This window comes from Anser cygnoides, chromosome 30 (assembly GCF_040182565.1).
Source record: "Anser cygnoides isolate HZ-2024a breed goose chromosome 30, Taihu_goose_T2T_genome, whole genome shotgun sequence".
Lineage (NCBI taxonomy): Eukaryota > Metazoa > Chordata > Aves > Anseriformes > Anatidae > Anser > Anser cygnoides.
The window spans coordinates 3,542,341-3,563,516 of NC_089902.1; the positions used below are offsets into that span (position 1 = coordinate 3,542,341).

General features: G+C 51.4%; 1 protein-coding gene across 1 annotated transcript; it reads right to left on the minus strand.

The window, feature by feature from the left end:
• Positions 1 to 304: 304 nt before the first annotated feature.
• Positions 305 to 1,415, minus strand: LOC136787728 (olfactory receptor 14C36-like). The gene has a single exon (XM_066985044.1). The coding sequence runs from the start codon at positions 1,265 to 1,267 to the stop codon at positions 305 to 307; it is 963 nt and encodes a 320-aa protein (XP_066841145.1). The 5' UTR covers positions 1,268 to 1,415.
• Positions 1,416 to 21,176: the final 19,761 nt, after the last annotated feature.

Consider the following 21,176-nt stretch of genomic DNA (forward strand, 5'->3'; position numbering starts at 1 on the left):
TGGCACTGCCCCTGCAGAGCCAGAGCAGCTCTCACAGGAAGGACGTCACACAAGGAAGGCAGTGCAGGCTCCTTTCTTTTATTTCAATTCACAGAGGGCCTGGCTCCTCATATACAGCATCTCTGAGCTATACTCGACAGGTACATACTGTAAAAGAAATCAGATGAATCATACCATTTTAATGGGCAACTTTAGCTGTATTAAAACAAAGAAAGTCCTGTAACGAAAACACTCATAAATACACAAACACACACAAAAATAATTATATACATAATATTAGTTGTTCTTGTAGTCATTGACATTATTAGTCATCTGCAGAGGTAGAATGGAAATTTATTGCTTCCGAAACACATCTAGTCATCAATTTCCAGAGCACATGATTGAGCTCCTTGTTCCTCATGCTGTAGATGAGGGGGTTCAGTGCTGGAGGCACCACTGAATACAGAACTGCCACCACCAGGTCCAGGGATGGGGAAGAGATGGAGGGGGGCTTCAGGTAGGCAAACATGGCAGTGCTGACAAACAGGGAGACCACGGCCAGGTGAGGGAGGCACATTGAAAAGGCTTTGTGCCGGCGCTGCTCAGAGGGCATCCTCAGCACGGCCCTGAAGATCTGAATATAGGACAAAACAATGAAAACAAAACAGCCAAAAGCTAAAGAAACACTAAAGACAAGTGCCCCAGCTTCCCTGAGGTAGGCATCTGAGCAGGAGAGCTTGAGGATCTGGGGGATTTCACAGAAGAACTGGTCCACAACATTGCCTTGGCAGAGGGGCAATGAAAATGTACTGGCCGTGTGCAGAACAGAATAGAGAAAGCCACTGCCCCAGGCAGCTGCTGCCATCTGGGCACAAGCTCTGCTGCCCACGAGGCTCCCGTAGTACAGGGGCTTGCAGATGGCAACATAGCGGTCGTAGGCCATGATGGTGAGAAAGGAATACTCTGCTCCAATGAAGAAGACAAAAAAGAAGACCTGTGCAACACACCCTTGATAGGAGATGGCCCTGGTGTCCCAGAGGGCATTGGCCATGGCTTTGGGGAGAGTGGTGGAGATGCAGCCCAGGTCGAGGAGGGCGAGGTTGAGGAGGAAGAAGTACATGGGGGTGTGGAGGTGGTGGTCGCAGGCTACGGCGGTGAGGATGAGGCCGTTGCCCAGGAGGGCAGCCAGGTAGATGCCCAGGAAGAGCCCGAAGTGCAGGAGCTGCAGCTCGCGCGTGTCTGCGAATGCCAGCAGGAAGAACTCGGTGATGGAGCTTTTGTTGGCCATCTGCTGTTTAGTCGCATTGGGTTCTGCTCAAAGAATAGAAAGACATTAATAATGTACATCCTACTTAGCAGAGGAAAACTCCCACTATTTCTCATTTAAATCTCCCCAAATGATTCCACATCCAGGCAGGCATATGGCAGGTCCCTTTCCTGAGTTCTACTTGGTCCTGCCTTAGGGTGTCCCTGGGAGCAGGAGACTTTGCTGTGGGCAATGGAAGAGTCAGTCCTGTCCTACAGCCAGACATAAAGAGGAATTTGGTGTCATCTGAGCTTTACTTTACTCCTAATATCGAAGACTTTTGCCCCAGTTTGGCTCACATTCAAACCAACTGCTGAGGAGTGCTGTTGGGATTTTTATTTTTATATATATTTTTGTATTTTTTATTCTAGCTGCCCCAAGACACCTGAAGGCTGCTTTTACGTCAGAAGTCCTGGCATCTCTCCTGCACTCCAAGTAAGACCCTGTGGATCCTCAGAGACAAAGGGACTGTACCCTTACAGCCCAGAGTCCTTTAGAGTGTTTAGACCCTAAGTCCATCAGTCCTGCTATCAGCTGCCCTCTGCTGGCACTTCTTTGATCTACAAGACAGTTAAACTCAGAAGTGCACCTGAAAAAAACCTGGATGCTGCTGAGAGCAGAAGAATCAGGCTCCAAGTGCCCATCTCCAGACCCCTCACCCTGTCCCCGTACTCCCCTTCCCCCAAGCACCCCGAGGGCTCACTCCATGGGCACGTGAAACCCCCATCCCCAGGCAGCCTGGGAACAAGAGCAGCAGCAGCACGGCCAGGTGGAGAAGCCAGGAGGAATGGCAGCGTGCTGCTGCCAGGGGAGGCAAGGCCAGGGAGGGACAGACGGACACTCAGCACACCCTCCTGTGCTGCAGCTCTGCCTGCAGAGGAGGCAGCTCCTGCTGGGGACAGCGGGGGCTTGAGGGCAGAGGCTGTGCTGGTGGCACAGGAGAGCAGGGGGTGTCCCAGGGAAGGCGCCTGCCCTGCAGGGGCTGGCAGGGCGGTGCCTGAGCCCTCCCTCACACAGCATTTCTGGCAGCAGCTCCCTCTCACTGCCTGCTCATGTCCCTGCTGCCTGCCCGTGTCCCCGCTGGGAGCCCCTTCTGTGTCCCCACGTCTCCTCCCTGTCCATGCTCACAGACTCCATCCCACAAGCTCTGTGCTCAAATTCACTCACATTCCCCTCCACAGCAAAAATCTGAATGCACAGAAACCAAAAAAGCCTTTCCCTTCAGATAAACCAAGCCTCAGTCTTCCTCTGGAAATTTTCTCTTGTAAATGCCATTCTCTACAGCATCTTCTACACTTTGTTGGAGAAACAGAGAGACAGACCCATCCCGAGAGATGCTATCAGGCGTCGGATGTGCCAGCTGTAGAAGACCCCTCTGGCAACCCCACCTGCATGGCCCTGCAGCCAGAGACTCACGGTGCCAAGAGCCTGCAGATCTGTCCTGCCACACGCTGCCCTCTGTTGCTGTGCTCCTCACTGCCTCCAAGCCCTCTCTCCTTCTCTCCTCTCCCCGTGCCAGCTGCGGTCAGAGCCCCCAGCCCTGCTGCGCTGTGCACAGGAGCTGCTCCTGGGCACAGCTGTCTCTCTGCACCAGGGCCCTCTTGCCACGAGCTCTCTCTGTCCCACGAGCCCGGCCCAGCTCAGCACCACACGCCCAGCCCAAGGCATTGGAATCCCCACTCGGGGGGCTTTGGGGAGGAGCCCACGAAGCTCAGGCACTGAGAGACAATTGAAGACATCTCTCAACAAGTCCAAGTCAGAGGCAAGTTTCCTGCAGTGTCCCCCTGAGGGCCAGCACTGACACAGCCTCCCTCGGAGCTCATTAGAGCAGAGCATTGGAGGCAGTGAGGACAAGGAGACAAAGGCACTGTGAAGGTGACCCTGATGTGTAGGGAAACTGGATGTGTTTCACCAAGCACAAGGGCCAGGCCTTGTCCCCTGGCCCCTAGGAAGGGAGATCCTTTCCCTTCACACACTGCTCAGGGCTCTTCCTGGGGCAGGAGGAGATGGGGATGTGCATGGCCAAGTGCAGGAGAATGGTACGAGCCCTGCCTGGTTCATGGGTGGGGGCGAGGAGGCAATGAGGCCCTGGTGCTTTACCGATAAGCTCTCTCCTCCTAGGCCTCAGTGGCAGAGACAACAGCCAGAGCCATGGACACAAAGACCTGGGTCCTGTTGGGACTCTCAGCCTTGCTACAGCCCTTGATCCTCTCCACACCAGCCTGTCCTAGGGACTCCCAGACCTGCACATCTTTCCCTGCTGGCTCTAGACCCTTATTTGTGTGTTGTCTCACCAGTTCTGAGCTGAGTCTGATAACTCAGATTTTTTGGTGGCCATGCTCCTCGTAAGGCAGCTCTGTAGGAAGCTGGCCTGGTTCCTGGGGAGCAGCACCACTGCTCGTATGGCATCCCTCGTGGGGGATATTCACAAGTCTATGGAGCTAGATGGGATCCCCCTCTTGGTACTGAGGGAGCTGGCAGAAGTGCTCACCAAGCCGCTTTCCATCATTTATCAGCAGTCCTGGCTACCAGGGTGTTCCCAGTCCACTGGTAACAAGGAAATATGATGCCCACCTACAAAATGGCTGGAAGGAGGATCTGGGGAACTACAGGCCTGTCAGTCTGGCCAGTGACGGGGAAGTTCATGGAGCAGATTATCTTGAGTACCATCATGCAACACTTAGAAGACAACCAGGTGATCAGGCGCAGTCAGGAGGGCTTTATCAAAGTCAGGTCCTACTTGAGAAGTCCGAACTCCTCCTGTGACAAAGTGATGCGCTCAGTGGATGACGTAATGGCCGTGGATGTGGTTGATCTAGACCTCAGTAAGGATTCTGAAACTGTTTCCTACAGCGTTCTCCCAGAGAAACTGGCTGCTCGAGGCTTGGATGGGTATCTGCTTCCTTGGATTAAAAAGTGTCTGGGTAGCTGGGCCCAAAGAGCTGTGGTACATGGAGCTAAATGGAGTTGGAGGCCGTTCTGTAGTGGTGACCCCCAGGGCTCAGTTCTGGGGCCAGTTCCCTTGAATATTTTCATCAGCGATCTGGACAAGGGGATTAAGTGCACCCTCAGTAAGTTTGCAGGGAACACCCAGTTAGAAGCGAGTGTTGGTCTGCTCGATGGTAGGTGGGCTCTGCAGAGGGTCCTAGATAGGCTGGACTCATGGGCCAAGGCCAAATGTATGAAGTTCAACAAGGCCAAGTGCTGGGTCCTGCACTTGGGGCATGTCCTGGTTCCAGTTAGGACAGAGTTAATTTTCCTCCTAGTAGCTGGTAGGGTGCTATGTTTTGGATAAGGATGAGAAGAGCGCTGATAACATGCTGATGTTTTAAGTGCTGCAGAGCAGTGTTTACACCAGGCCAAGGACTTTTCAGCTTCTCGCTCTGTCCTGCCAGCGAGCAGGCTGGGGGTGCAGCAGGAGCTGGGAGGGGACAGACCCAGGACAGCTGACCCAAACTGGCCAAAGGGGTATTCCATACCATCTGGCGTCATGCTAAACAATATATAGGGGTGGCTGGCCGGGGTGGGGGGGCCGTCTGCTCGGGGATAGGCTGGGCATCGGTCAGCGGGTGGTGAGCAATTGCATTGTGCATCACTTGTTTCGTACACATTATTATTATTAATACTATTATCATGATCACTATTATCATTATTGTTATTATTATATTCCTGTCTTAATAAACTGTCTTTATCTCAACTCACCGGCTTCACTTTCCAGTTTCTCTCCCCCATCCCAGAGAGGGAGGGGGGAGGGTGAGCGAACGGCTGTGTGGTGTTTAGCTGCCAGCCGGGTTAAACCACAACAGTCCATTTGGCACCCAACGTGGGGCCCGAAGGGTTGAGATATCGACAGATTTGACTTGAGTGTATTAAACTAAAATTGGTATAAGTATTGGACCTGCTTAATAGTTGCTAGTCACGATGGTGATTGCCTTACTCTCCAGTCTGCTGTGCCTGTTTTCCAAATTGAGTTTTATAGCGCGTTACTTTCTGTATGTGCTCCCTGTTGCACTGTTTATCCTTTCCGGGCCCTGGTTTAAGATTGTTATGGTACTGTGCGGTGTAACAATGGCTTATGAAATGATGAAATATCTGGTCACAACTCTAACCTGGTATTTGTACTCAGCACTGACGTCGACTCTATAATTTGGAAACCATATCTCGGAAACTATTAGCAATTACACCTATTGCCTGTTTTCGTTAGGGAGCCAATCTGTGAAGGGGACAGGGGAAGACATGTTTCCCTCCCTGTTCACTCTCCCTTTCTCCTTCACCACCCTCTTATCCCCCGAGCTAGTTACGGTGGTTCTCCGAGATGTTGAATATCCTTGGGATACTCAGACCAGCCTGCTCTTGTTGTTATGTCTCCTGAATGCGCTTCAGGTTTTGTTGAGGGTTAAACAACTACTTAGGAATCTCATCCGGAGATCTGTCTTGAGGCGGGATAGTTACGAGTGGCAGGGAGTGTGGGAGGATATGGGCAGGTTTCTAGAGCAGTGGTCACCTCCAGTGTTTTGGACATTCACCCCTGAACAACTGCAAAATGCTAAAAAGCTGGCAGAATGTTGAAATAAGGTGTCATGACTCTGGCAGTTCCAAAGTGACACAAATCACTCCAGCCCCTGCAGCCGCTCCAGCTCCTGTGGCAGGGTCAGAGAAACGAGCTGTAGCAGTGCAAGTTGACCCCGCAGAGGGTATTCCAACCCCTGTGGCAGACCCTGTGGCAGGGTCAGAGAAACGAGCTGTAGCAGTGCAAGTTGCCCCTGTAGACAAGGTGAAAAAATGGTATAGAGGCTCAGGTCGTTTAGAACGCAGACAGTCTTCTGCTAAGTCTGGGCATAGAGAAGACGAGGCTGGGCCATCCAAGGTGCAGGAGACTGAAGATGAGGATGGGGATGTCGAAAAATCAACAGTAACTACCCGGACTCTATACCAGCGTGAGCTACGAGATGTGCGAAAAGATTTTGGTCGCTGTATAGGTGAGCAGCTTGTCACCTGGCTGCTCCGGTGCTGGGACACTGGAGCCAATTATGTGGAATTAGAGGGCAAGGAAGCCAGGCGGCTGGGATCCCTTGCTAGGGACGCATGTATTGACAAAGCAATTGGAGATGGAGCACGATCTCGCAGCCTCTGGAGGCGTCTCCTGTCAGCTGTGCAGGAAAGGTATCCCTTCAAGGAAGAACTTGTATGTCTACCAGGCAAGTGGACCACCATGGAGAAGGGAATTCAGTACCTGAGGGAATTGGCCGTACGGGAAGTAATTTATAAGGCCCTAGAAGATGCACAAACATCCACAGATCCAGATGAAGTCCAGTGTACACGACCCGTGTGGCGGAAGTTTGTACGGAGTGCACCATCATCATATGCCAGCTCATTGGCAATAATAGCCTGGAAAGAGGATGAGCAACCCACAGTGAATGAAGTGGCTAAACAACTCAGGCAGTACAAAGGAAATCTCTCCTCTTCCCTACAGGCCTGTGTCTCGGCTGTGGAGAAACTCTCTGAAGAGGTCCACCAACTTAAAGAGAATTTATCTTCCCCTCCACCTGAACGAACCAGTGTCCACCAGCTAAAAGAGAATACTTTGGAGAAACTTTCTGAAGAGGTCCACCAACTTAAAGAGAGTTTATTTTCCTCCCCACCTGTACAAACCAGTGCCTCAGCTATTAGGGGTAAACGTTCATCTATGCAAGGAAGACAATATGGTGGGTACACACACCGCGCCACCCTGTGGTTTTACCTCCGTGACCATGGAGAGGCCATGAGAAAATGGGATGGAAAATCTACTGCGACCCTAGAGGCACGGGTACGTGAATTGCAAAAGAAAACAATTGGGAAAAAGGGGTTCTCTAAAAAGTTTGCTGCTCCAACTTCCAGCAGGCAGTCCTTTAAACACAGAAACAAAGATTCTGACCAGGACTAGAGGGGCCCTGCCTCCAGCCAGGGGGAGGAAAGGGACAATCGAGTTTATTGGGCTGTGTGGATTCGATGGCTTGCACGTCAGACACACAGAAGTATAAGGCTTTAGTAGACACCGGTGCACAATGTACTCTAATGCCATCAAGCTATAAAGGGCCAGAGCCCATCTGTATTTATGGTGTGATGGGGGGATCCCAGCAGTTAACTGTACTGGAGGCTGAAGTGAGTCTAACCGGGAATGAGTGGCAAAAGCACCGTATTGTGACTGGCCCAGATGCTCCGTGCATCCTTGGCATAGACTATCTTAGAAGAGGATATTTCAAGGACCCAAAAGGGTTCCGCTGGGCTTTTGGCATAGCTGCCTTAGAGACAGAGGACATTAAACAGTTGTCTACCTTGCCTGGTCTCTCAGAGGACCCTTCTGTTGTGGGGTTGCTGAGGGTTGAAGAACAGCAAGTGCCGATCGCTACCACAACTGTGCACCGGCGGCAATATCGCACCAACCGAGACTCCCTGAGTCCCATCCATAAGCTAATTCGTCAACTGGAGAGCCAAGGAGTGATCAGCAAGACTCATTCACCTTTTAATAGTCCCATATGGCCAGTGCGAAAGTCTAATGGTGAGTGGAGACTAACAGTGGACTATCGTGGCCTGAACGAAGTCACGCCACCACTGAGTGCTGCAGTGCCGGACATGCTAGAACTCCAGTATGAACTGGAATCAAAGGCAGCCAAGTGGTATGCCACAACTGATATCGCTAATGCATTTTTCTCCATCCCTCTAGCAGCACAGTGCAGGCCACAGTTTGCTTTCACTTGGAGGGGAGTCCAATATACTTGGAATCGGCTGCCCCAGGGGTGGAAACACAGCCCTACCATTTGCCATGGACTGATCCAGTCTGCACTGGAGCAGGGGGAAGCTCCTGAACACCTGCAGTACATCGATGACATAATTGTGTGGTGTGACACTGCAGAGGAAGTTTTCGAGAAAGGGAAGAAAATAGTCCAAATCCTTCTGAAGGCCGGTGTTGCCATAAAACAGAATAAAGTTAAAGGACCTGCACGAGAGATCCAGTTTTTAGGAATAAAATGGCAAGATGGACGTCGTCAAATCCCAATGGATGTGATCAACAAAATAACAGCTATGTCTCCACCAACTAGCAAAAAAGAAACACAAACTTTCCTAGGTGTCGTGGGGTTTTGGAGAATGCATATTCCAAATTACAGTCTGATTGTAAACCCGCTCTACCAAGTAACCCGTAAGAAGAATGCTTTTGAATGGGGCCCTGAGCAACGACAAGCCTTTGAACAAATTAAGCAGGAAATAGTTCATGCAGTAGCCCTCGGGCCAGTCCGAACAGGACCAGATGTAAAGAATGTGCTCTACACCGCAGCCGGGGAGAATGGTCCCACCTGGAGCCTCTGGCAGAAAGAACCTGGGGAAACTCGAGGTCGACCCCTGGGGTTTTGGAGTCGGGGATACAGAGGATCTGAGGCCCGCTATACTCCAGCCGAAAAGGAGATATTGGCAGCATATGAAGGAGTTCGATCTGCTTCGGAAGTGGTCGGTACTGAAGCGCAGCTCCTGCTGGCACCCCGACTGCCGGTACTAGGCTGGATGTTCAAAGGAAGGGTCCCCTCTACACATCATGCAACTGATGCTACATGGAGTAAGTGGGTTGCACTGATTACTCAGCGGGCTCGAATAGGAAACCCCAGTCGCCCAGGAATCTTGGAGGTGATTATGGACTGGCCAGAAGGCAAATACTTTGGGATATCATCAGAGGAGGAGGTGGTTCATGCTGAAGAAGCCCCACTGTACAACAAGCTACCGGAAAATGAGAAGAAATATGCCTTGTTCAATGATGGGTCCTGTCGTATTGTGGGAAAGCATCGGAGAAGGAAAGCTGCTGTATGGAGTCCTACACGACGAGTTGCAGAAGCTGCTGAGGGAGAAGGTGAATCGAGTCAGTTGGCAGAAATGAAAGCCATTCAGCTGGCTTTAGATATTGCTGAACGAGAAAAGTGGCCAGTTCTCTATCTCTGTACTGATTCATGGATGGTAGCAAATGCCCTGTGGGGGTGGTTACAGCAATGGAAGCAGAACAACTGGCAGCGCAGGGGCAAGCCCATCTGGGCTGCTGCATTGTGGCAAGATATTGCTGCCCGGGTAGAGAACCTGGTTGTAAAGGTACGCCATGTGGATGCTCATGTGCCCAAGAATCGGGCTACTGAAGAACATCAAAACAACCAGCAGGTGGATCAGGCCGCTAAGATTGAAGTGGCTCAGGTGGACCTGGACTGGCAACATAAAGGTGAATTATTTATAGCCCGATGGGCCCATGACACCTCAGGCCATCAAGGTAGAGATGCAACATACAGATGGGCTCGTGATCGAGGGGTGGACCTGACCATGGACACTATAGCACAGGTTATTCATGACTGTGAAACATGTGCTGCAATCAAGCAAGCCAAACGGTCCAAGCCTCTTTGGTATGGAGGACGATGGCTGAAATATAAATATGGAGAGGCCTGGCAGATTGATTACATCACACTCCCTCAAACCCGCAACGGCAAGCGCCACGTACTTACAATGGTGGAAGCAACCACCGGATGGCTGGAAACATATCCTGTGCCCCATGCCACCGCCCGGAACACTCTCCTGGGCCTTGAAAAGCAAGTCCTATGGCGACATGGCACCCCAGAGAGAATTGAGTCAGACAACGGGACTCATTTCCGAAACAACCTTATAGACACTTGGGCCAAAGAACATGGTATTGAGTGGGTGTATCACATCCCCTATCATGCACCAGCCTCTGGAAAAGTTGAACGATACAATGGACTGTTGAAGACTACACTGAAAGCAATGGGTGCTGGGACATTCCAAAATTGGGATACACATTTGGCAAAGGCCACCTGGTTAGTCAATACTAGGGGATCTGCCAACCGAGCTGGACCTGCCCAATCAAACCTGTTACGCACTGTAGAAGGGGATAAAGTTCCTGTAGTGCACGTAAGAAACATGCTGGGTAAAACAGTCTGGGCTACTGCCTCAGGAAAAGGCAAACTCATTCGTGGGATTGTTTTTGCACAGGGACCTGGATGCACTTGGTGGGTACTGCAAAAGAATGGGGAGGTCCGGTGTGTACCTCAAGGGGATTTAAAACTGGGTGAGAATAGCCCATGAGTTGAATTGTAGTATGTTAATTATTATATAATACTGTATGTCATCACTACCATGATTGCTATATACCATAGATGAAAATGCTGATTAATTAGAATGTATTGGAAAGAGTGTAACCTGAGCATGACATAAATGGTATGGAATAAGGGGTGGGTATCTGTCCTGGTTCCAGTTAGGACAGAGTTAATTTTCCCTCCTAGTAGCTGGTAGGGTGCTATGTTTTGGATTAGGATGAGAAGAGCGCTGATAACATGCTGATGTTTTAGTTGTTGCAGAGCAGTGCTTACACCAGGCCAAGGACTTTTCGGCTTCTCGCTCTGTCCTGCCAGCGAGCAGGCTGGGGGTGCAGCAGGAGCTGGGAGGGGACAGAGCCAGGACAGCTGACCCAAACTGGCCAAAGGGGTATTCCATACCATCTGACGTCATGCTAAACAATATATAGGGGTGGCTGGCCGGAGTGGGGGGCCGGCTGCTCGGGAATAGGCTGGGCATCGGTCAGCGGGTGGTGAGCAATTGCATTGTGCATCACTTGTTTTCTTACACATTATTATTGTTAATACTATTACCATTATCACTATTATTATTATTATTGTTATTATTATTTTCCTGTCTTAATAAACTGTCTTTATCTCAACTCACCGGCTTCACTTTCCCGTTTCTCTCCCCCATCCCAGAGAGGGAGGGGGGAGGGTGAGCGAACGGCTGTGTGGTGTTTAGCTGCCAGCCGGGTTAAACCACAACAAGCACATAGGACAGCACAATGAAAATAAAGCAACCATAAAATAAAGAAACACTACACACAAGTGCCCCAACTTCCCTGAGGTAGGCATCTGAACAGGAGAGCTTGAGGATCTGGGGGATTTCACAGAAGAACTGGTCCACAGCATTGCCTTGGCAGAGGGGCAGGGAAAATGTAGTGGCCGTGTGCAGGACAGCATTGAGAAAGCCACTGCCCCAGGCAGCTGCTGCCATCTGGGCACAAGCTCTGCTGCCCACAAGGCTCCCGTAGTGCAGGGGCTTGCAGATGGCAACGTAGCGGTCGTAGGACATGATAGTGAGAAGGGAATATTCAGCTGACATCAAAAATACAAACAGAAAGACCTGTGCAGCACACCCTTGATAGGAGATGGCCCTGGTGTCCCAGAGGGCATTGGCCATGGCTTTGGGCAGAGTGGTGGAGATGCAGCCCAGGTCGAGGAGGGCGAGGTTGAGGAGGAAGAAGTACATGGGGGTGTGGAGGCGGTGGTCGCAGGCTACGGCGGTGAGGATGAGGCCGTTGCCCAGGAGGGCAGCCAGGTAGATGCCCAGGAAGAGCCCGAAGTGCAGGAGCTACAGCTCCCGCGTGTCTGCGAATGCCAGCAGGAGGAACTCACTCACAGAGCTGCTGTTGGCCATTTGCTTACTCTGGACACTGTTGTCTGTTGAAAAGGAGAAGGCAGAAAACGTTTAGAACAGACTTCTCTGAGGAAAACCTGTTGCAGGTCTTACAGCACTCTCATCCCAACCCTCTCTCTTTGCAGGAGAACCTTTCTGCAGCTCTCCTGCTTGAGCTGCGGCTGGTGCTGTCTGAGAATGGCACTGGGAGCAGGGGCTGCTGTGGGCTCCAGAGCAGTCCTTCCTGCTGTGCAGCAGGCTGGTAGCAGGAACATAGGGGAAACTCAAGTTCAATCCACTTATGAGATCTATAAACTTTGCAGTGTTGTTCCAAAGAACTCATGCAACCAATGTACAGCAAGGCAAATATTCCTATGCTTAGGACAGTGATCACACTCTTGTGTTTCCCAATAAGTGGAGACTGCTTAAAGCAGAGAAGCCCCAGTCCCAGTTCATCTGGACAGAATTCTCACCTTGTCTCTTGGTGCCTGAGCAGGAACTCAGCTCTTCCCTCCTAGCCAGGGCTGCAGAGGCCTCACTCCAGCTGCCCACAGACAGCCATCCAGCAGCACGGACATGGCCTTAGCACGGAGGTGTCTCCTCCTTGGGGCACCTCGATAACACAAGGATGCCACGAGAGAGCTGCATCCTGCTGGAGAGCAGCCTGCAGACAAGGAGGATGCCCCACAGACAGACATGAATATCCGCAAGCTGGGGCGTCCCAATATACCGTCTGCATCCCCTGCAGTGTCTGAAGGAGGCTTGGCCACCCACTCTTGGCTGACCAGGGGCAGCTGGGTTCTGACACTCAAAGGGGCTTCTGCCAGACTTCCTCACCTCGCAGTGCCATCCAGCAGGACCCCCAAAGCCTACTGCATTGCCCACTGCCCTCCCACAAACAAGACCCAGCAGGAGACCCTTCCAGGACGTGCAGCTGCATGGCCCTGCAGCCAGAGACGTACCTTGTCAAGGGCTGTGCAGATTTCTCCTGCAGGTAGCTCTCAGCATCCTCCCACTGCCAACTGCCTCCAAGCCCTCTCTCCTTCTCTCCTGTCCCCATGCCAGCTGCGGTCAGAGCCCCCAGCCCTGCTGCGCTGTGCACAGGAGCTGCTCCTGGGCACAGCTGTCTCTCTGCACTAGGGCCCTCTTGCCACGTGCTCTCTCTGTCCCACGAGCCCGGCCCAGCTCAGCACCAGACGCCCAGCCCAAGGCATTGGAATCCCCCCTTGGGGGGCTTTGCTGAGGAGCCCACGAACCTCAGGCACTGAGAGACAATTGAAGACATCTCTCAAAGAGTCCAAGTCAGAGGCAAGTTTCCTGCAGTGTCCCCCTGAGGGCCAGCACTGACACAGCCTCCCTTGGAGCTCGTTAGAGCAGAGCATTGGAGGCAGTGACGACAAGGAGACAAAGGCAGTGTGAAGGTGACCCTGGTGTCACTTTTCCAAACTGGATGTGTTTCACCAAGAACAAGGGCCAGGCCTTGACCCCCCCCCGCCCCGGGGAAGGGAGATCCTTTCCCTTCACACACTGCTCAGGGCTCTTCCTGGGGCAGGAGGAGATGGGGATGTGCATGGCCAAGTGCAGGAGAATGGTACGAGCCCTGCCTGGTTCATGGGTGGGGGCGAGGAGGCAATGAGGCCCTGGTGCTTTACCGAGAAGCTGTCTCCTCCTAGGCCTCAGTGGCAGAGACAACAGCCAGAGCCATGGACACAAAGACCTGGGTCCTGTTGGGATTCTCAGCCTTGCAACAACCCACTATCCTGTCTACACCAGACTGTCCTAGGGACTCCCACACCTGTACCTCTTTTCCTGCTGGCTGCAAGCCCTTGTCCGTGTGGTGTCACACGGGATCTGATCTGAGTCTGATAACTCAGATTTTCTTGGTGGCCATGCTCCTCGTAAGGCAGCTCTGTAGGAAGCTGGCCTGGTTCCTGGTGAGCAGCACCACTGCTCGTATGGCATCCCTCGTGGTGCCCAGGCCCTCCTCCTCCTGGGCACTGCTCCCTCAGCAGGGTCCCAGTCTGCCCTGATGTGTGGGGTTCCTCTTCCTGTGGTGCAGGACTGTGCTCTTCTCCTTGTAAAGGTCAAGAGGTTTCTGTAGTCAAAATCCGGCAGTTTCTCTAGGTTTCCCTGGACAGTTGCTCCATTGTCAGCTGTTTATTTCTGCAGGCGGATGGCTCACCCTGATTGTGCTGTCTCTCACAAGATAACAGCAGCAGGAAGGTGCAGGACATTTTCGACAATACGGCAGTAAGCAGTTGAATGGAATTTCAGGATAAAGTCACAGAAGGGTAGGCGATGGAAAGCTGCCAGCTTCCACCTTTTCTGTCCTTTTTTCCATCCATTCTTTCATTTTGTGCGGAACTCAATCCTCCATGTCTCGAAGTTGTGCAGGGACAAAATCAGAATGCCAAATCCTAACTGCAGCTCTATCTGACTATTACTGACAAAGAGAGAAATTTTATATTATATATATATATACTTATATTTATGTAACAAGAGCATTAAGGGGCATCCTGTATTGGGTGTGGGGGGAAAGACAATGACAGAGAAACATAGAAGACACGAGGAAAAGGCTGAGATACTTAATTCCTTCTCTGCCTCAGTTTTTAGCAGCAAGACCCATTGTTCCCCTGGTACTCAGCCTCCAGAGCTGGTAGATAGGTATAGGGAGCAGAATGAAGCCCTCATCATCCATGAGGAAATAGTTAGAGAACTGCTTCTCCATGAAGGTGTACACACATCTATGGGGCAGATGGGATCCACCGGTCACTCCTGAGGGAGCTGGCAGAATCACATGCCAAGCTGCTTTCCATCTCTGATCAGCAGTCCTGGCTGTCAGGGAAGGTTGTGGTCAACTGGTGACCAGCAAACGTGATGTCTGTCTGCAGGAAGGGCTGGAAAGAGTAGTCAGGGAACTACGGATCTGTTATTCTGTCCACGGTGCTGGGAAAGCCCATGGATCAGATTATCCTGAGCACCATCACACAGCACTTAAAGGACAATCAGGTGATCAGGCCAGTTCAGTAGGTGGTTATCAAAGAGAGGTCCTGCTTGACAAATCTGATCTCCTTCGAAGACAAGGTGATGTGCTCAGTGGATGAGGGAGTGGCTTTGGCTGTGGTCTACCTGGACCTCAGTAAGGCTTTCAACACTGTTTCTCACAGCATTCTCCCAGAAAAACTGGCTGCTCAAGGCTTGGGCGTGTGTATGCTTCATTGGGTTAAATATTGGCCGTGTGGCTATGACCAAAGTGTTGTGGTACATGGAGCTAAATCCAGCTGGGGGCCGGCCACTAGTGGTGCCCCCAGGGCTCAGTACTGGGGCCAGTTCTCTTCAATATCTTCAGCAGTGATCTGGATGAGGTGATCGAGTGCACCCTCAGTAAGTTTGCAGATGACACCAAGTTAGAAGCAAGTGTTGGTCTACTCAAGGGCAGGAGGGCTCTGCAGAGGGATCTGGATAGGCTGCATCCATGGGCTGAGGTCAACTGTATGAAGTTCAACAAGGCCAAGTGCCGGGTCCTGCACTTGGGGCACAACAGCCCAACATAATGCTGGGGGAAGGGTGGCTGGACAGCTGCCCAGGGGAAAAGGATCTGGGGATATTGGTGGATAGTCGGCTGAATAGGAGCCAGCAGGGTGCTCAGGTGGTCAAGAAGGCCAACAGCATCCGGGCTTGTATCAGGAATGGTGTGGTCAGCAGGAATAGGGAAGTGATTGTCCCTCTGTACTCGGCCCTGGTGAGGCCACACCTTGAGTACTGCGTTCAGGTTTGGGGCTCGCTGTGTAAGAAGGACATAAATCTATTAGAACGAGTCCAAAGGAGGGCCATGAGTATTATCAAGGGGCTGGAGTACGTCTCCTATGAAGACAGGCAGAGGGAGTTGGGGTTGTTCAGCCTGGAGAAGAGAAGGCTCCGGGGAGACCTTTCAGCGACCTTCCAGTACCTAAAGGGGCCTACAGGAAAGCTGGGGAGGGACTCTTCATCAAAGAGAGTAGCGATAGGACTAGGGGTAATGGTTTAAACTGAAAGAGAGTAGATTCAGATTAGACATTAGAAAGAAGTTCTTTACTCAGAGGGTGGGGAGGAACAGGCTGCCCAGAGAAGTTCTGGATGCCCCATCCCTGGAGGTGTTCAAGGCCAGATGGGACTTTGAGCAACCTGGTGTAGTGGAAGGTGTCTCTGCCCATGGCAGGGGAGTTGGAATGATGTGATCTTTAAGGTCCTTTCATACCCAAACTGTTCTGTAATTCTGTAAATATGAAACACAGCACCATACCAGCTACTAGGAAGAAAAATTAACTCTATCACAGCCAAAACTAGGACAATATCCACCACTTATTCCATACTGTCTCTGTCATGCTCAGGTCTGACATTTTCTAATTAATCATCACCACCTTTCCTGTCTTTTGATATGCACATAAAAATATGACCTTAATCTACTGGTGTCAATAACAACAACAACAACAACAACAACAACAACAACAATAATAATAATAATAATACCTTTTGTGTCCTATTAAACTGCCTTTATCTCAACCTGTGAACTTTTACATTTTTTTTTCCTCCCAGTTCTCTCCTCCATCCCAGTGGATGAATAGCTTTGTAGTGCTGAGCTGCCTGCCAGGTCAGACCACAGCAAGTCTTCTTGGTGCCTAGCGTGGAGCACAACGGTTGAGATGACAGATCTGACCACAGCGTTTTAAAAATAAGTTGTAATAAGCATTAGATCAGTTTAACAGTTGCTGATCACAATGTTGATCTTTTTGATCTGGGGTCTGTTGTGCTTGTTTTCAGAATTGTGTTGTATAGCACATTGCTAAGAGTCTGACTTCCATGTCATGCTGTTCATCAATTCTGGGGGCAGGTTTAAGGTTAATCTTTTGCTATATTGGATAACACTGACTTCTGATAGGATAAAATTATTGCCACCTCTGTACCTCGGGAACCATCTCTCCATCTCTTAGAAACTCTTAACAATTGCACTCTTTTACACTTTTTGCCTTTTCTCCTCAGGGAGTAAATCTATGTGGGGTGGGGCAGGAGGTGGGGGGGTGGAACTGGTATGGACAGTGGGGGAGGCCTTTCCCCACTTCTTCACTCTCCCTTTCTCCTTCACCTCCCCCTTCTCCTCCCCGCTAATTACAATAGCTCTTCAAAGCTTTGAATATCCTTGGGATGGCCAAACCAGCATGTTCCTATTGTTATGTCTCCTGAGTGTGTTTCAGCTTCTGTTTGATGTCAAACAACCACTTAAGCATGCCATCCACAGATGTGTATGGAGACAGGAGAGTTAGGAGTGGCAGGGAGTGTGGGAGGATCTGGGCAGGCACCTAGAGCAGGGGGCACCTCCACTGCTTTGGAACTTCACCTCTGAGCAAAGGTAGAATCCTAAAAAAAATAGTTAAATGCTTGAAAAAGTGGTGTTATCACCCTGGCATTTCCAAAGAGACACATACCACTGCAGTGTGCTGGCTCTTGGCCTATGCTTACAGAGCCACAATCAATGCCCCTCCAACCTCTGTGACAAGCCCTGCAGCCACTCCAACCCCTCTGACAGACCCTGCAGCCACTACAGCATCTGCAAAATGCCCTGCAGCAACTCCAGCTCCTTTTATGGGCCCTGTGTCTGCGCCAGAGAAGCAACCTGTGTCTGTATCAGTTGCTCCTATATGCAAGAAAAAAAAATGGATATGAAAGTCAGTTTTTTTTTTGTTTGTTTGTTTGTTTGTTTGTTTTTAAGAAAGGAGAGAAACTCCTACCCAGACAAGAAAGAAGGAGAAAGAAGATGAGGCAGGCTTCAGAAAAGCTGGGCCATCATGTGAGTAGGAGGACGAAGAGGAAGAGGTCCTAAGAGCATCAGTAATCACGCGATCCCTGTCCCTGTGCCGCTCTGGTGCTGGGAGAAATGGGGCCCCTCCCTGGAGTCAGAGGGCAGGAAAGGAAAGATGGAGGGTACACACATCGTGTCACCCTGTGGTTTCACCTGTGTGACCATGGAGAGGACATGAGAAAGTGGGATGGAAAATCTGCCTCAACCCTAGAGGCACGGGTATGTGAGTGGCAAGGAACAACAATCCCTAAAAGGGGTTCTTAGAGAACTGCTGCTCCACTTTCCAGCGGGCAGTCCTGCAGACACAGGAATGAATACTATGAGCAGGACTAGAGGGGCCCTGCCTCCAGCCAGGGGGAGGAAGGGGACAATCGGCTGTATTGGACTGTGTGGATTCGATGGACTTGCACATCAGGCCCCCAGAAGTCTCAGGCTCCAGTGGACACCACTGCACAGCGTACCCTAGTGCCATCAAGCTGTGGAGGGGTGAACCCATTTGTATGTCTGGAGTGACAGGGGGATGCCAACACTGACCTGTACTGGAGGCTGAAGTGAGTCTAAGTGGGAAGGAGTGGCAAAAGCACCCCACTGGGACTGGCCCCGGACTCTGTGCATCCTTGGAAGAGACTGCTTCAGGAGAGGAGAGATATTTCAAGGACCCAAAAGGGTATGGGTGGGCTTTTGGCACAGCTGCCTTGGAGACGGAGGACATGATGCTGTTGTCTGCCTTGCCTTGGTCTCTCACAGGACCCTTCTGTTGTGGGGTTGATGAGGGCTGAAGGACAGCTGGTGCCAATCACTGCCACAGCCGTGCACCTCAGTCAGTAGAGCACCAACCGAGTCCGCTGACAGAGGATTGTCGTGGCCTGAAGGAAGTCATGCAGTGCTGAGTGCTGCCATGCTGGACACGGTAGAGCTTCCATGCAAGCTGGGATCAAAGGCACCCAAGCGTTTTGCCACAACTGATATCGCTAATGCATTTTTCTCCATCCGTTTGCCAGCAGTGTGAAGGCCACAGCTTGCTTTCAACCTGGAGCCGACTGCCCCAGGGCAGGAAACTCAGCCCTACCATTTGCCATGGACTGATCCAGAGTGGCCTGGAAGAGGAGGAAGCTCCTGAACACCTGCAGTACATCGATGGCATCGTTGTGTGGGGTGACAGAGCAGAGGAAGTGTTTGAGAAAGGGAAGAAAATACTCCAAATTCCTCTGAAAGCTGATTTTGCACTAAAAGAAATGAAGGTGAAGGGACGTGCACAAGAGATCCTGCTGCAGGCTGGCCAGGGTCAGGGGGACCAATGCTCAGGGACAGGTTGAGCATCGGTGAGGGGCTTCTCAGTGATTGCATGGTGCATCACTTGCTTTGTACATATTATTGTTATTCTTGTTATTGTTATTATTGTTATTCTTACTGTTTTAACTCCTTTTTCTGTCTTTTCAAATTTTCAATCATTCATTATTGTTTGGGCCCTTCTGCTTAGTGAAACACATCCAGTTTTCCTACACATCAGTGTCACCTTCACAGTGCCTTTGTCTCCTTGTCCTCCCTGCCTCCAATGCTCTGCTCTAACGAGCTCCAAGGGAGGCTGTGTCAGTGCTGGCCCTCAGGGGGACACTGCAGGAAACTTGCCTCTGACTTGGACTCCTTGAGAGATGTCTTCAATTGTCTCTCAGTGCCTGAGGTTCGTGGGCTTCTCACCAAAGCCCCCCGAGGGGGGGTTCCAATGCCTTGGGCTGGGCGTCTGCTGCTGAGCTGGGCCGGGCTCGTGGGACAGAGAGAGCTCGTGGCAAGAGGGCCCTGGTGCAGAGAGACAGCTGTGCCCAGGAGCAGCTCCTGTGCACAGCGCAGCAGGGCTGGGGGCTCTGACCGCAGCTGGCACGGGGACAGGAGAGAAGGAGAGAGGGCTTGGAGGCAGTTGGCAGTGGGAGGATGCTGAGAGCTGCCTGCAGGAGAAATCTGCACAGCCCTCGACAAGGTACGTCTCTGGCTGCAGGGCCATGCAGGTGGGGTTGCCAGAGGGGTCTTCTACAGCTGGCACATCCGATGCCTGACAGCATCTGTCGGGATAGTTGTCTCTCTGTTTCTCCAGCAAAGTGTAGAAGAAGCTGTAGAGAATGGCATTTATAAGAGGAAATTTCGAAGGGAAGACTGAGGATTGGTTTATCTGAAGGGAAGAGAGTTTTTGGACTCTGTGCTTTCAGATTCCTGCAGTGGAGGGGAATCTGAGTGAATCTGAGCACACAGCTTGTGGGATGGGCTTGTGAGCATGGACAGGGAGGAGACGTGGGGACACAGAAGCGGCTCGCAGCAGGGACACGGGCAGGCAGCAGGGACATGGGCAGGCGGTGAGAGGGAGCTGCTGCCAGAAATGCTGTGCGAGGGAGGGCTCAATCACCTCCCTGCCATCCCCTGCAGTGCGGGCGCCTTCCCTGGGACACCCCCTGCTCTCCTGTGCCACCAGCACAGCCTCTGCCCTCAAGCCCCCGCTGTCCCCAGCAGGAGCTGCCTCCTCTGCAGGCAGAGCTGCAGCACAGGAGGGTGTGCTGAGTGTCCGTCTGTCCCTCCCTGGCCTTGCCTCCCCTGGCAGCAGCACGCTGCCATTCCTCCTGGCTTCTCCACCTGGCCGTGCTGCTGCTGCTCTTGTTCCCAGGCTGCCTGGGGATGGGGGTTTCACGTGCCCATGGAGTGAGCCCTCGGGGTGCTTGGGGGAAGGGGAGTACGGGGACAGGGTGAGGGGTCTGGAGATGGGCACTTGGAGCCTGAATTCCTTTGCTCCCTGCAGTGTCCAGGTTTTTTAGGCACAGGAACAAACACCGCAGGGAAGTGGTCACAGCACTGAGGCTATGACAATTTAAGGAATATTTGGACAACACCCTCAGGCATGTGGACCAATTTTTGGGTGCTTATATACAGATTCAGGGGTGGGATTTGACGATCCTTGTGGAACCCTTCCAAGTCAGGATATTCTATGAGTCTATGCCTCTATGAACCTCTGAGTGCAATTGTCCTGCATCTCAGGTGGATGCCAGTACAGGGCAGCTGTGACCAGCTGTAATGGACAGACTGGGTGGCCTCTCTAAAGAACACTCTGTATTAAAGGGACGGTCCCTTTGCCTCTGATGATCCACAGGTTTTCTCTTGGATTGCAGCAGAAATGCCCAGGATTTCTGCCTTAGAAAAAGTCCTCAGGATTGGGGTGGGCAGCTAGACAAAAAAAAAAATACAAAAATAAATCCCCGCAGCCATGCTCTGCAAATGGATGAATTGTGAGCAAGAATATGAAAAAGCTCTTTATTAGCAGGTGACTTGAATGTGAAATGAGCCAATGTTCCTCTTAACCTCTTGTTGTTGGGCAGGACTGCCTCGTGTTGCTCACAGCAGAATCCCCTATTCACTGGGGTATCCTCAGGCAGTGTCAGTAAGACCTCCTGAAAGGCACCTGCCAACTGTAATCCTGAAAGAGGACAGTCATTACATTGGATTAATTGAGAAAGAGAAAAAGATTTTCTCATAAAAGTTTTTGGATTTATTAATGCTTTTTATCCCCCTGGGACAGAAACACATGCCAAGAACCAGCAA